This window comes from Amphiura filiformis, chromosome 6 (genome assembly GCF_039555335.1).
Source record: "Amphiura filiformis chromosome 6, Afil_fr2py, whole genome shotgun sequence".
NCBI lineage: Eukaryota > Metazoa > Echinodermata > Ophiuroidea > Amphilepidida > Amphiuridae > Amphiura > Amphiura filiformis.
Window position 1 is genome coordinate 60483837 of NC_092633.1, and position 16637 is coordinate 60500473.

At 37.5% G+C, this 16637-nt stretch overlaps 1 protein-coding gene across 3 annotated transcripts in view; it reads left to right on the forward strand.

The window, feature by feature from the left end:
• The first annotated feature begins 6341 nt into the window (after positions 1-6341).
• Positions 6342-16637, forward strand: part of LOC140155750 (uncharacterized) — a 111669-nt gene continuing 101373 nt past the window's right edge. For 2 of the 3 annotated variants that reach the window (XM_072178702.1, XM_072178703.1), the window contains exon 1: positions 6343-7557. In XM_072178702.1, the coding sequence (XP_072034803.1) occupies positions 6581-7557 (977 nt within the window). In that variant the 5' untranslated portion in view covers positions 6343-6580. Of the gene's footprint in view, positions 7558-16637 lie in introns of all 3 variants that reach the window. The other variant, XM_072178701.1, reaches the window with a different exon arrangement.

Sequence of the window (16637 nt, forward strand, 5' to 3'; positions counted from 1 at the left end):
AAAAACACATTTCATTCTGGTCTGATATAAGTGAATCACTTTTTTTGGTTATTATGAAGTTGAATATCGGCCTTAAAATGATCAAATGATAGTGCTGAAATGCTCGCGACTGAGCTCGCAAAAATGTTGACTTTTATCGCTTGGAGGGGCAAAGAGTCGATAGTGAATTTTTCAATTCGGCGCCCCTAATACCAACCTATTTCTCTCGTCATAAGGATTCAGAAAAAGTATAGTTTGACCATTTGAATGCTTTACAGTTTCTCTAAAAACACGGTTATATATGTATTATGTATATACCTTACCGATAATACCAGGTCAAAATAATGCAACCGGAAAAATTTTCGTCATGCCCCTCCCCGACCAAGCCCAGTGGGCACATCAGAAATAACATCAATACAACGTCGGAACGTTGTAAGATGGTTGTTAGTTTGACGTCAATTTTATTACAACGTTAAATCAACCAAAATTTGCCCCGTCGTGAAAGTATTTTTCACAAAGGGACTTTTTGAGGGGCCGGGTACGGGTATAACAGCCAGGCTAGTGCCCGAGGGGGGGGCACTTAAATGACTATATACGGGTATGTGAGTCCCCCGGAAAGACCCCCCTTTTTGGATTTCGTAGCTCCGAAACTATATAATAAAAGTGACCAAAATAGAGCTCCGAAATACCCCTGATTTTGATAATTTCAGCTCTAAAAGACCCCAAAATTGCTCATTCCTCATGTTTCTGCCTTTTCAGGCGATTTTCAACCGAAAAGCCAAGAAAGACCCTTAATTTCATTCCCCATCGCACCAGTTCTTTAGCCTTATATGTCTGTGATGACCAGGTGATGACCTGATTCCAAAACGAGAGGTCAAATTTGAGCAATGATTGCATTATAACATGATGCAGTCATGTCTACAGTAGAATTCATCTCGACCTTTGCAGGACTTAACCCCATTAAAAGCTATTAAACCAAGATAACACTCATTGAAACAGCTCAACTGATTAAATCGGATCTTCTCTGGTTGTGCACAAGTGACTGTTTTCATGTGCGATATCGCAATAAAGCTGGTATTCATAGCTTCAGTTGGGTAACCGATTATAAAGGAAACGAAAGGAAACAATGTTATGTGTGGCTTTGTTCACGAAATCAGACAATGTCGTGCTTTTTGTAAACCAGCATTCTTGAAAATGAGCAACATAATGATTTTTGACTTACCACGGTTTAGAAATAATTTCTTCATATTTTTGGTGTTATCTGTCGTTTACATGTCCTTCCTAAAGCACAAAAGTACGACCCTCTCCAAACACCTAAATTAGCTAAAAATTTAGGACATGTTACAAAACTTTATTTTCTAGAACCTATTTAGAATAATTTAAATGTAGCTTTTACCGGTTTTTTGTGGCATCCTTCAGAAGTGAGCGGTCCGATACCAATATTTTCGGTCAAATCTCCATTCAAATAACACGGGGAGTTGGCTAGCTATGCCTTGCCCTCACTCATATTTTACAAAAGTGCGACCATTTCTGAACATCTAACCTAGCTGTAATTTTAGGTCATGTTAGAGAAATATATTTGCTAGAAGTTTTGGAGAATAAATAAAATATTGGCTGGTTATTTTTCACACAGTGATGTTAACTAGGCAAGTGTCCATTCTCCCAACATACATCATTTGTAGGGGTCACGCGTCAATGGTGAGAGCACTGTGTATTGTGTATAGGAAAACGGACAGTAGGCCTAACTGCAGTATGATGCTGGTGAACGATACGGTATTTAATAGTATAGCTTTATACCGATCGGCCTTTCAACGGTTTACAATATATAGGCCTACATGTGAGGGACTGTGATGTGGTCACAGGGCCGGATTTAACTTTCCGGGTTTAACTTTTTTGGGGCCCTGGGCACAGTGACATCGCCCCGATATCTTCATAGTAGAAATTGCCATGGTAGGTTGAATCCACAGCCACACATGGCTATTTTATTCGGACCTTATGAGATGCATATTATTAGCGAAGTGACCTGACTAAGGCTATAACAATAGACGGGGTAATTGATTTCTTTCTGTGTGAGCAAGCTTGTATAGACGAATCCAACGAGCCAAGTCATGGTCAGGATTTGGTCGGCCATCTTTGGTTTCCCGCTAGCACCAACCTGGGGTATTGAGCTCCCGACTGTGCAAATAAAAGCCGCCTAACTCCTGGAGAAGATGCAAAGACGAGGAGGGTTAATAGAATAATATATACAATAGAGGTAATAATCCTGTCGCATCTATTCATACATATAGTCCTTTTGTTCATCCATTTGTACATCTATGAATAGATGCGACGGGATTACCTGCGGAATTATCTCTATTGTATTATTCTATTAACCCTCCTCGATCTTCTCTAGGTGTAAGGCGGCTTTTATTTGCACAACTGTTGGAACTGTATTGTGTTGTAAACTTAAATCAATCTTTTGTCTACCTGTGTTTTCGCGGAAGGTGTAAAACGGGTGATGGAATGCAGATTAAAATTTCCACCAAGGCCGAATCATTTCACATTTTGGATGCATTGTAGCCGGCGGGGACCCAACTAAAGGCTGCTAGTCAGGTGTAGGGATGCGTGTATTTGGATTCCTCTATAGGCCTACGACATTGCGGTCAATGGTTAATATACTGTCTCCACTTGAGTGAGTGCCGCTATAGCCTGCTGCGCGCTGGCCTACATGCAGGACCAACGCAATATAAAATTGAGAGTTTTGGTCAAATTTTGAGTTAAAAGCGCACGGCCAATTTTCAAAGCGCACGCTAACGACTATAGCCTAATATCTGTTCAACGCGTATTTTCAAGTGTATGAGACCAGATCTGGTTTCTTGAGAAAAATTCATTTACGGGAGATATTCATCATTTTCTAACTCAGTATCCGAAGATTTTCGTCTGATATCAAAATCGTGCATAGCAATTCACGTGTATCGATCCCGTGTATTCATTTTAATGTCTCTGCTGCACCAAATAATTATTAGCCAGGCGATGTCGGTGTGCTGGGCCAGGCCAAAATTTGGAGGCCCCTATAAACGTACTGTGAGGAAAGCATGTGCACTCAAGCGGCCAAGTTTTTAGATTTTACTAGGACATTTGCGGGCGAAGCGCGCGAAAAGTTTTCAATTTTAGACTATTAGCCCAAATTGAAGCTTAATTTTGTTATATAATGGGCCAGTGGGCGGGAAGCGCGCAAAAATGTTGCAATTTTGTAGGGTAGGATGGGATAAGTGGGACAGTGGGGTAAGTGGGACACTACTAGATCTTCATTGCAGCACTAAATCCACCAATTCGATACCGAATGGTGACTTACACCATTGCAAATATGTATGTTATAATTGCTCAATATTGGAGTTTATTTGGTATTTAAGCTGCGGGAGATGTTTGAGATCAACACTACCTTGACGGTGGCGGCCAACTTTGAGGAATTATACTTATTTATTATCAATATTTAAACATCTTTGCTGAGAATTAGGACAAATTGGGAGATAATATATTTCATTTACCATTAAAAAAAAAAGAACGCTTTTTACAAGTCTGATAGCAGAAAATCATGATGAAACCATGCAAATATGGTGTCCCACTTACCCCATCCACTTGGGGTAGGTGGGACAGTGGTTCTTGAAATTAATTTTGATACAAAAAAATAACAAAATTAATAAGTTGAATTGCATACGGTAGGCCTATACCGGTAATGCAGCCAACAAGCTCAAAAATTAAATTAATACTGAAAACGGCCTGTTGAATGAATTGATTATTGATTTTGTGGCTGAAAATTGCAAACCGTGGGTTTTTTTTTGGTTTTGTCACCAAAAACCTAGAAAAAAATCTGCCTCATGTATTCAGATGAAATTAATAATCATAATGATAGTAGGCCTATAATAGTAGCCTATTACTATTTTTTGGTATAATTAGGGTAGGTGCAGGTAATATGGGACAGCAGGTAATATGGGACACCTGTTTTCATTTTAACAAAAAGTAGCTTAGAGAAGGTAAACACTTTAAGTTGATTTGTTAAGTGTTTAGAGACATCAATTGTGCTTCTAGAAATGCAGTGTTGGAGTCTGTGTATCAAACTCTTGGAAATCAATGCCAAAAAGAGTGAAATTGCCCAAAAAATTATGTCGTTTTTTTGGCCTGATATAAAATCAATGACGTCACATTTTATGATTGTGTATCCAAAAACTCTGGTACTGAGGAGGCATTTGTCATTTTTTATGATCTTTAGGTGATGGGTTAAGCTTATCAGCAGGTAAAATTCCACTGACAAGTGGCACTTTCCTTTTATAAATGATTATTTTCTCTGATTTTCAACTGAATGGGTGCAGGTAATATGGGACACATAGGAAATTGTGTGCATTGTCAATGCGAAAAGCAAAACTATTTAGAAAATTGAATTTTCTTGTAGAAATTTGCATTTAACATTCAAAATCATGTAACAAAAATGTTTTTAGAACAAAAGAGTGATTTTCTGAACTTTTGATTTTCACCATAGAGATAACACAGTGTCCCATATTACCTGCACATGCAGGTAATATGGGACACTTGACGATGACGTCATTTTGACGTCATAGCGTCCAAACAAACATAAAAACAACGTAACATTGCCTGTTTTATTAATCTTAAAGGACAGGTTGTTCATCATAACAATCTCTTGTGGGCATATCTTCTTTAGTTTTTATGCAAATAAGCTAAACGTCCTTAATGGTCCCATATTACCTGCTAGACTGGCCCCCAGTCTCGGTTCGGTTCCATCTCTGGATAATGTAACAATAAATAATTACGTAATGCCCTATGAAAAAAATGCCAACTCCCCCCCTTATTTTCTTCAATGCCAAAAACCCATTCCTCTTCATCCACAAATCGACGCCACTAATTACACCCACCACAGTCAACCATGCAGCAATATAGAAATATACTCGTATTATAAGTGAACGCGAAAGTCCATTGAGCGCTGTAATCTACATTACCAGTCGTTCTCCACGGACCCGAGGGAGGGTCTAATTACCTGCAGGTACCCTATGTTAATAATGCCCAAATGTTCCAATATAAATATGTATTGCTGAAATATGTTCTTTTAATGTAATTATATCATAAATATATGTGTAAAATTTACCCCTTCCCCTTATGTGTCCCACTTACCCCCAAAGTGTCGGGGGTAAGTGAGAAGTTGAGTCATTACATAATTGGCCCCGCCATTCTGTACTGATTGGAGTAGGCCTATCGCCCCAAAAGTAACTAACACCAGATATTGTCCTAGGATTATACTTGAATAATAAGTCCAATCTTTATTCACTTAGGCCTATATGATTCAATAATATCCTCCTTAAGTGTCCCACTGACTTACCCCATCTTACCCTACACTATTTTGGCCCGAAACATGGTGTTTTTCGGCTAAAATGGAAGATGCACACTGCATATGGCAATTTTGGGGGCCCAAACATTTCAGGGGCCCTGGGCCCGGGTCCATCTGGCCATATGGTAAATCCGGACCTGTGTGGTCACATCTAGGATTCCAAAGTAGCCTATAGCATTTTGATAGATCAGTCAACACTAATTATTATATTTGAACCATTGACTGGGCCCGTGACTGGGCTAGGCCTACTCTCAAAACTTAGGGTGTTATTGTTTCAGTGCGAGAAAGGGGAGATATCTGAACAGAATGATCGAATGACCCCGGCCCTTAGTGCCATAATCAATATGTTGATAAAAATTATATCAAATTCAAAAGTCTAGACTAGGTCTATTAGGCCTAGCTATGGAACCAGTTTTATGATGGAACAACTTTAATAGCCTATAGGCCTACCTACCGTAGGCGCAGGCCTACATGATGGGAACCATTCCCTTTATAAAGGGATTTTTTTATTATATTTTCATTTAATTTAATTTTTGTCAACTTTTTGCTTTGTTTACTCTCGACTAGAATACTGACGTCACTTTTCAACTTTTCAACTTTTCTGTGTTTTGTATTCGATCCCTGAAGGTCAACCATTCATCAACTTCGAACTTCCGTGTGTGAACACAACGTAAAGAAGTACCCACAATTCTACAGCACCAGTGACACATGATTAGTGACAGTTGCCAAACCGGAAATTTATAGATTAATAGGTCTGGTAGATTTAGGTCAGCTCAAATGATTATTGTTTTGTTCCTTATGACATGATATTCATAAATATTCTTTGAATCACTTTAATCCCATTTTAAGTCCTATTACGTATCGTAATGTAGATTTTCAAAAATAAAATAAATAAACAAAGAGAATTATGAATTTTATTAGCAGAATACGATTGACAAAATGTGTGGTTAGTAACTTCTGAGTGCTAATCAGGCTGGCAACACCCCTTCGCCATTTTGTACGGTGTGAGTCCGCCGATTAGGGTTGGATCGTATAGAAAAGACTGGCAAACTATACTTTGGCCAGTGTAAAGTGCCTTTCCGACCGGCATTTTCTAAGTGCCAAAGGATCTAAAGATATCTATTATAATGGAACTATTCTAGTATGTGGAGATCGTGACTAGGTGGTAGGTGAGTGCGTAAACCCTCACTGAAAACTCAGTTGAAGGGGGCCGAATTCACTAAAATGGCGAACCCAGACGGTGCAAAAGCACGTAATGAAGATGCCAATATGGCAATGACACTGGCTTCAGCAGGGGTACGGAACGATCAGGAATACTCTTCCGACCCTGATGTAGAGGATATATCACAGTCAGCAGCTAACAATTCCAAAAAGAAAAGTTGTTTTCAGATAACAAGTGTTAAAGCATCGGAAATACCACAGAATGATGACAACGACAGCATTGATGATATGGACGAGAGCAGAGCGGAGGATTTTTCCTCTTCTGAGTTATTGGATATATCTAAAAGTAGTATCCAAACAGACCTTGACAGACAAGATATCAGAGAAAATTCTCATTCAACACCTAAGAAGGTGACAACGAATAATGTTACCCCCGCAAATAGCAGTATTGTAAATGTAAATGTAAATCAAGCTGTTCCAAGTAATGGAAACCTAGGACGAAGAACTGGTAATGAACCACCTCACGAACTTCTACATCAAATTTCTGATCCTGGTAAAACCACAATTTCTGATTCTGGTAAAACCACAAATGGCAGCAAACTTGGCAATGGAAATCTAGAGCCAGTATCAAGGTTTAAAGTAGTTAAAGTGCCCAGAATAGAGCCCTTCACAAGGGGGCGATGGAAGTGTAGGGATTTTGAAACACAACAACCATCACAACAAAGTAGTGCTGATGTTGTAAATAGAACTGAACAACAAAATAAAGATGTGAAATCTGGGGAATCTAGTGCAGCTAGTTCAGTGCATGGAGAAAACCCAAACAATGAGAACCCATTACTAGGAGGGGAGAACTCAACTACAGGAAAATCGGAACAGTCTAAAAATAATTATTCAAATACAGGACGTTCAGGACCTGGATTAAAATCGCACCGGCCTAGTCAAAGTAGTATAACACATGATGACCGGGGAAGTCTAGAGGATACAATAAAGGAAACATTAAATGTGGACTTGGAAGACCCTCACGCAGTTGATGGAGATGGGTAATTATTTTGATATTCGTTTCAAAATGTTTACATGCGCTTATTGTGCTATCTGTCTTTAAATAATTCAAATTTTTGTATGGCAGGTGGACATCGATCATCCAGACATCATATGCTCCGTGCAGTGATTATCAGAATATGTGGTAACTGCATTCATGCATTGTATTGCGCAGTAAAACCAGACTGCTGCAAGATATGTTTATGGGTGTAGACATCGTCTACTGGGTTCAATTTACTTCGAAAAATGTGCATAGCAATTTTTAGTGCAATGTGCAAACATTAGGTGATGTTTTAAAGATGTTAATAGGCCTAGTAAAATAAAATAGCATACACGTGCAAATATCGGGACGATACAATTTCTGATCCTATTATTGGTTGCTCAACTAATAATAGGATCAGAAATTGTATCGTCCCGATATTTGCAATTTATCGGGATTGGATCGGGTATAATCGGTAAAAAAATATTTTAAAAAATTAATTAAAACATTTTTTTTTGTAAGTTTTCAACGACCACTGTTCTGAAATGCTAGGATCACTTGCAGGTAATTTGAAGAAAAAATGATAGTTTGTAAAAAATATGCAAACCACAAACTAATATTACCTCTTCATCCATCACATATTGAATATTTTAATTTTTGTGTTAAAATTAACTGTGAATGATCCTAATGATCCTTCAGAATACATGTTACTATAATTAATCAAATTAAGTATTTCTTGGCCAAACTGGAACATGCGCGTTGCATCCATGTAGTGTACTAAGTGTGCACGCAGTGTAAGGCATGTGTATACTTTCTTCTGTACTGCGCTATGTGCGCCTGTGTTTATCGCGGAGCCACTATAGCGTTCACAGTGTTCCAGTTTGGCCAAGAAATACGTAATTTGATTATAAACACCTCAAAAGAAATAAGTCCCCCTCTGAACATGTCGTCATAACATCGTAAGGTTTCGTTTTGTACCAACAAAACTAACTTTGAAATAATTGTATGACTGTTTACTAAGTGCTGTGTGAAAATGAGAGATTTCCATGACTTCAGGGCTGAATGAGCCTAAATTGAAGACAAAAGTGCCCTTTCCAAAAGTCACAAAGTAGGCCTATGCTTGTTAACTGCAAGGCGTGATTGGGACAAGGAATGGAACTGACCATCTTACAACTCACTGTGCTGAACTCTGCACCAAGGGATTTGCATGGCTGAATGATCAAGAATCGATACACATTACAGTAAATGTTCACTTGGTGAGGATTTTAAACTGCACTCAAACACATGGGGTTTTCCATTAGTAACAAGCCATGAATCAACTTTTGTGACAAGCATAGGCCTACTTTGTGACTATTGAAAAGGGCAGTTTTTGCCTTCAATTTAGGCTCATTCAGCCCTGAAGTCATGGAAATCTCTCATTTTCACACAGCACTTAGTAAACAGTCATATAATTATTTCAAAGTTAGTTTTGTTGGTAAAAAATAAAACCTTACGATGTTATGACGACATGTTCAGAGGGGGACTTATTTCTTTTGAGGTGTTTAGGTCCAGTGGTTCTCTAAATTATTTGTTATTATTTTTTTATACTAATATCGGATCAGAAATCGTTATCGGATCGGTAGAGAAATGCTATATCCGTTGAACCCTATTGTATATCCTCGCCGTGACGCCACCCTCATCGATTTTTGGAGATTTTCAAATAATTTTGTTATTTTTGTTATTTTGCTCCTTACTGTTTCTGAAATTGTTGTCAAGCAAAAACATGTACGGTACAGGAATTCCAGAAGTTCTTGGTTATCATTCAGACATTGCAAACACTTGAAACTTCAAGCTATAAATTTAGGGTAGGGCTTTGGGGAAATAACAAAAATATTAGGGTCTCCCTGTTTTTATGATAATGTTGACAAGCCTTTGTAAAATTTTGCAATACTACACAGAAATGTATGGTCAATTTGTAAAAAAATAACAAATAAGAAGGGCCTCCCTCACCAAATTTTGAGAAATTTTGAATGATAAGTATGTTACCGGTATTTATTTTACTTGGCTTTAGCACTATATGTTTACATTGTTAAAAATTGCTATACACACGCTGAAATTTGTGTAGCACTCTGGTCCAAAATGGGGGAGCATTTTGCTCTGCTACATGTACACCATATAATTTATTCAAATGGTACAAGTACATTGTACATGTACATCATTTGTAATGTATTATATGTCCGTACCCTACAGGTACAAAATGTAATGTAATGCTGGGAAGGTACATGTACATGTAAAGTTTATGTGTGTTTCTTTTTGTTTGATGCAAATATTTTACTAATATTTCCTTCCATTTTTCTGATGAGATTTTAAAGATTTTCACTTAAATCTGAAAAACTGTTCATACATATGTATGTAACATTTTGTATAGTATGTCTCAATATTGCAATGTTTTAACACCATCCATACACATAGATATGGTCATACATCATGATACATGAATTTGATGCCACATCAATATGAATCAGACATAAAGTGAGTACAGTGCTGCTGTGTTTTGTCATCATGGTTAAATAAGTTACCGGTAATTAGATTGTTTAATTTTCATGAAACTTTGTGAAAATGATTGATCAGTAAACTGTTAACATAGTGAAAACAATCATCAATGAAATGGACATTGTACTAAGTCATTTATTGGGGTCATCTGAGGTCAATAAGTTCAAGATTTTCATGTTGGATTTTCATGAAACTTGTAAGACGTTACCTGGGAACAAGGGTCGCTAGGCTAGGCTGTTTTTTGCGTCCCGGACCCACCAAAACCGAATCTCACGCATGAATATATTGCAAAAGCAGCGAGTTATTGCGTCCCGTCGTACGCAACAAAAATTCCCACATGTTGTTTTCTAAATCCAGGTTTCATAAAACTAGGCTCAAAAGTTTCCTCAACTTGCATTATAATGCACATCATTTTCGAAGCAACTGAACCCCTGAAATACCAAATTATGGCCTAATTTACTTCAATAATTAATATTATGCACAGTAATATTACTGCTTTGTGAGTGACAATTTTGACAGCAAAACAGCCGTGATATCGAGAAAATGCGGCGAGATCTCTGGCTGCCATTGTTTGTTTATATGGTTGGCAACTACCAGACAATAGAGGGCAGTATTAAAATTATTATTCCAGCCAGCGGCGGGTGGTAAATATTAGGTAATTATACTAATTTGATTGAAATAAAAAAAATTAAATTAAATTAAAAAAAAAAAAAGAAAAGAAAAAAAAAGAAAAAAAAAAAAAAAAGAAAGATGGAAAGAAAAAAAAAAGAAAAAAAAAAAAAGAAAAAAGAAAGGAAAGGAAGAAAAGAAAGAAAGAAAAGAGAATGAAAGAAAAAACAAAAAATTATACAATAATATTTAATAAACCCCTGCCCCCCCCACCCCCCCAAAAAAAAAAAAAAAAAAAGTATGGTATCATACAAATAGATTGAATTTGCTAGACAATTACATGTATGAATAGTTTGAATAGTTAGTTTGCATTTTCTGTTAGAGCTTTTGGACCTAGCGCTACCCTTGCCTGGGAAGGTTAGATTTTCAGCCTACATGTACATGGGTACGGTACTAGACTGTATAGTACCGGTACTTATATCAGGTGGCATGATTGAAGTGTCACACACACTGATATACATGTATTGTGATTGTGAAGCAGGCGAATATGATTCTTCCGATTCTTCTGATTCTTTTGTCAAACCATCTTTTAAAATGCCAGACGCTTGCATCAAACTCGACCACAAGAAGCACTGACCCAAGTTCTTTCTAAGTTGTACACAGTTAGGGGTGAGGTCATGTGTTTTTTGCCCGGACTCTAGTCTGTAGGCATGGTGTAACATTGCTCATCAAATATCATGACATACCAAGCATACATTTGTAGTGGGTACATGATGTTATTATAAATGTGAATGTTTGTTGTGATAACAATCAACATTAGAATCCTGTAAGATTTACAGACAGATAGCCTCACATCAATGATTGATACTCTACTGGTACTGTAAAGTATGATATTTTTGTGGTATCAATTTTTCGCGATTTGAACTGTTCTGAGAAGTTTTGCGGTTTCTTATATTCACAAAATTACAAACAGTTACATCCCTATGGGTAATATAATATGTTGGGGGGGTTGAAATTAACCTTGCAAGATCTTCATATAAGCCTATACATTACATAGGCCTTTCTGGTGATTGCAAACTGTAGAAAAATAGATAAAATGGTGGTCCACGGCTGGGTGCCCATCCCCACTGCCGTAATGCCCTCAAAATATGTCCTTTACTGACGGCAGTCACTTGTCGTGCCCTCTACTGAAGTTGCCGCCGGTGCCCCAGCACTGCCCTTCATTATAAAATCATCTATCAGACTGTTTGTGTGTGTTTTCTTCGCTTTTGAGAAATTGCCTTGGTGCCTTTCTCAAATTTTCAACAGTTGCCATGATGCCTTCTTGAAATATAACAAACTGCCGTGCTGTCTTGCCTTTTCTGTGAAAATCCAAGGCAATTATCAACTTGCCCTAAAAAAGTTGCCGTGCCCCTTCAGATCCTTAATTCGAAGGCTGGCTGTCAGTATGGTCATGATCCCGGTCATCACATATATTTTAAGTAGGCCATTAGGCCAATGAATGTAAACAGTGAATAGGACATCTTGACTCTCTATTCTATGGTTTGTTGACTAGTGTGCACATTTTAAAGACCTAAATAAAAGCAATTTGCATTTCATACTATGAAGCACTCAGTGTACCAGGTACTTCAAATCTACAATTTATGTATTGTATGTCACACAGTCACCCAGCCAGCCAGTCACATTATCATTGGTTTGATGGCTCAGATTCTTCCTAAGTAAATTAACTGTCATAAAATGGAATCAAACTGGATGCTGAAAGTCCAGTTGGTTATTAGTTACAGTAAACCTCAATATTTAACGAAATCGGATACAAGAATATAAAGAAGTATTTTTCCAGAACCAAGCTACAAAATTCGTTTGTTATTTATTGTTTTTACAACCCTGATATAACAAAATTTGGATATAAATAACTAATTTTTCTGTCCCTGACAACTTCGTTATAATGAGTTTCCACTGTATAATTGCAACCTTGGGATGGAATCAGTGTGTGTATCTCCACCTATGTGTGTACAATGATGGGAGTGATGAGCATGATTTAGAGACATCTTTTTAGCAAAATAGAGAAATGGCAGAATGATGCACATACCGTATTGTTTGTAATAAACGCTCCCCCTCTAATAAACGCCCCCCTCCAATTTTTCTGTAAAAAATTGACAAAAATGCAAACATTTCCATGCCATATCATTTAGGTAAGCTTAAAACTTGCATCAGTCATGTCAGTCACGATCGCTAAATTGCATGGAAAAAACCTATTTTGACTCAACTCCCATCCATTTCATTGCCTAATTATGGTAAAATTTCACTAATTCCATGCACTTTACAGCCACTTTCCCACGAAATTGTAATTTTCAGTGGGCGTCGCCATCTTGTATGGTCGTAAATCCCTCCTTTTAACAGGAGCACCATCGGGAAATTGAACTCGATTTTTAAGCTTCTTTCACTGACAATTCACTTCCAATAAACGCCCCCCTTTTGGAAAAATGCAACGCCCCCGGGGCGTTTATTACAAACAATACGGTAACTATATATAATACTGGTGGCTATTTACATGTATGATAATGATATATACTGACCTTAGACAGTAAAAGTGGAACATTTTGTGTAATTTCAACGAAGTTATCCCACAAATATACATACATACATGGATGAATTTGGATGATGTATGGCTCTCAAAATCTAAAAAAAAAAAAAAGCAAAGTAAAATTGTCAAAATCAGTAAAGCTCGAAAAATTCCATGTGTACGCAAACATTAGTCCTACCACTTTTACACTTTACTTTGGGGGATGGGTTTTATGAAGGAACTGATACATGATGTACAATGTAAACTGAGCTCAAAAAGAAACTTATAATTTTTCACAAGGTCATATCTTGAAATCCTGTCCATCAAATTGAACCAAAATTACACACAGATTTACTTCAATACTCTACTCTTAAACACATGTCAGTAACCAAGCAGTTATCCAACTGACACAACAGCAAAATGCACTGACTTGGGACAGCTTACTGGACCACATTCACAGCCCAGCCCTGTTTTCATGAAAAAAGTGTATGAAAAGCAGAAAGCAGCACCGTTTTATCATCTGTGCAAGGATCTTGTGTGCATTCTCACAGATTTTTTGTCCTGGGTGTCAAATGTTGGGCTGTGAAAGTGAAGGAGGTCCAGGAAGCTGTCCCATGACAGTGCATTTTGCTGTTGTGTCAGTTGGACAACTGCTTGGTTACTGACATGTGTTTTGAGTAGAGTATTAAGGTAATCATGTGTGTAATTTTGGTTCATTTTGATTGACAGTATTTTAAGATATGACCTTGTGATTCACAAGTGTATGGAAAAGCAGAAAGCAGCACCGTTTTATCATCTGTGCAAGGATCTTGTGTGCATTCTCACAGATTTTTTGTCCTGGGTGCCAAATGTTGGGCTGTGAAAGTGAAGGAGGTCCAGGAAGCTGTCCCATGACAGTGCATTTTGCTGTTTTGTCAGTTGGACAACTGCTTGGTTACTGACATGTGTTTTGAGTCTATAGAGTATTAAGGTAATCATGTGTGTAATTTTGGTTCATTTTGATTGACAGTATTTTAAGATATGACCTTGTGATTCACAAGTTGTAAAAAATGAAGATTCTTTTTGAGCTCAGTTTAGTATGTGGATACCGTACACATTTCACATGTAAGTTGAAATCAGGGGCGGCGCCAGGGTATTTTGATAGGGGGGGCAAAACAATTTTAGAAATTTGTTATGCAGCGCGATAGCACTGCCCGTCGCGCTTGCGCGACGCAGGGGGGTGTCTGAGGGTGGATGTGCCCCCCCCTCATAATTGGGAAAATTTTCAAAATGAAAGCACAAATGAAGCCATTTGATGCACCATTTTCACCCCTTTTAGGGTTATTTATTTATTTTCTAACCGCATATTTTCATGGATTTCATTCACGGGCCCGACTTTCAGGCCCCATGTCACAGGGAAGTTGCTCAAATTCGTCCAAAATTGTCAAATATGACCAAAGTTGCACAAAGTTGCATTAAGTTGCCTAAATGACACCACTGAATTTATATCTACTGAATATTATACTGTGGTTTCCCATCCAGTGTACCATTTATCACAATATCTGGCACTTGTGTGCTTTGTCTTGAAAATTTTTAGGCGCCCGATATGTGGGTCGTACACCTTCATGGTCATGGGTGGCCATATGAAAGAAAGGGAAAATGTATATAGTTTTCAGTGGATTTTCAGACCTATTTATAATAAGAAAACAATAATCATAATCTGATTTCAGCGATACATTTTTTTTATGTTAGAGACATAAGATCCATCATATAAAATAATATAAAGCTACAAAATACACAAAATAAGCCGGGATAATATTTGTTGGATTTTCTCAGAACTTACTCGGATGGACTTAATGCCTTTTGGAAACAAACTCTTCAAATGACTCTCTTTTTTTTTTTTTTATATCTCCCCGAAAGACACCTATATATATAGTTTCAAATGATGTCTGCACAATGACATCCCTGTCATTTCAAATTCCAGTGCCCCTTCCCTCCGGAAATAGAGCTTCTTTTTTGCGTTTATTTAATAAATAAATGTTCTTATGAAATTTTGAACGTTATATCTTCCAAAACTGTTTTTATTTTTCAAACGAGAAAAGTGAAACCTGTCAATCCTTCAATTTACGTAATAAAATACTGTTTTAAAATAAAGCCTATTGTCAGGTTAGCTGATACTGAAGAAATGGGTTCAAATACCTAAATGGTCCAGGGTCCAGCACAACATAAGCCCTTGCCTAGGCCTAAAGTTATAATAATATACATTATAGCTCTTGATATCTATATAATCATTTGGGGGTATATACAAAACATGGCCTGGCCTGGCCAATGATGGCCAACTGAAAATTGTTATGTGTCAAAATGTCAGATCCTGTTTAAATATTATTACAGTTGGATTTTGCTATGAAAAAGGTCACCCTAATTTTAAAGGCAATTACTGATAAACCAACTGATATAGGAAAATGACGTAGCCAGGATTTTTCCAAAGTTGTTGGGAGAAAAGGCAAGAGAGAGGCCATGCGACTTTTATGGGGGAAAATTTGCCTAAAATGGGCCCAAAATATAAAAATCAACAACTTTAAAGCCGCGTAGGTCAGCATTCCACAAGGGGCAAGATCCGAAGGGGGGAGTTTCCTCCTTTTAACCATGGCCAGGGAGGGGAATTTCTCCTTTCTTCTTCTCCCTCCTCTCTTTCTCTCCCCTCCCTTTTCTCTCTCCTTCTTCTCTTTCTCCTTTTCCTTTCGTTTACCTCTTTTTGAAAATTATAGGGGGCAATTGCCCCTTGCCCCCCCCTGTGGCGCCCCCTGGTTGAAATTACCTTTGCTTGTGAGAATAAGTCTTAAATTTGTCTTCATTATATTTTAAAAATACCATATTTTTTATCTAAAAAATGCTTTCCCTCCCCCACTCTCAGAGAGGCCACTTTTCAGGTTTTAGCCTAAATCCATGTTTTTTGTGAGTCCCACATTTTTATTTATTTTGTCTGTTGTGTGGCTTTTTGGCCTGCATTCATTCGCTTTTTCTGATTAATGTCTCACCGGTTTCAGGTTTTTTGAGTAAAACTGAGTGGCATCTCTGCCCTCTAATCATCGCCCCCAGCCCCCACTATTTTTTCAACTTGTCAAACCTTTCCATAAATGCTGTGAAAATGTATGGTGCCTGTATTTTTGACCAATATGACTTATGAGCCATTAGTCAACAGTGTACAGAAATTCTGTATGCTTGTGGAGTACCCCAGCACTGTAACTTGTTAAAAAGATCTGATAATTAATTAATACACCCCCCTTGAAAATGTTACTGCTGGGGGTGTTTATTAGAGAATATACATTACAACGGTTTAACTTACGGACTTTCTATATAATTTTTGTAAATGATCTATTTTTAATTGCACTTAGATTTATGATATATATACATATTAT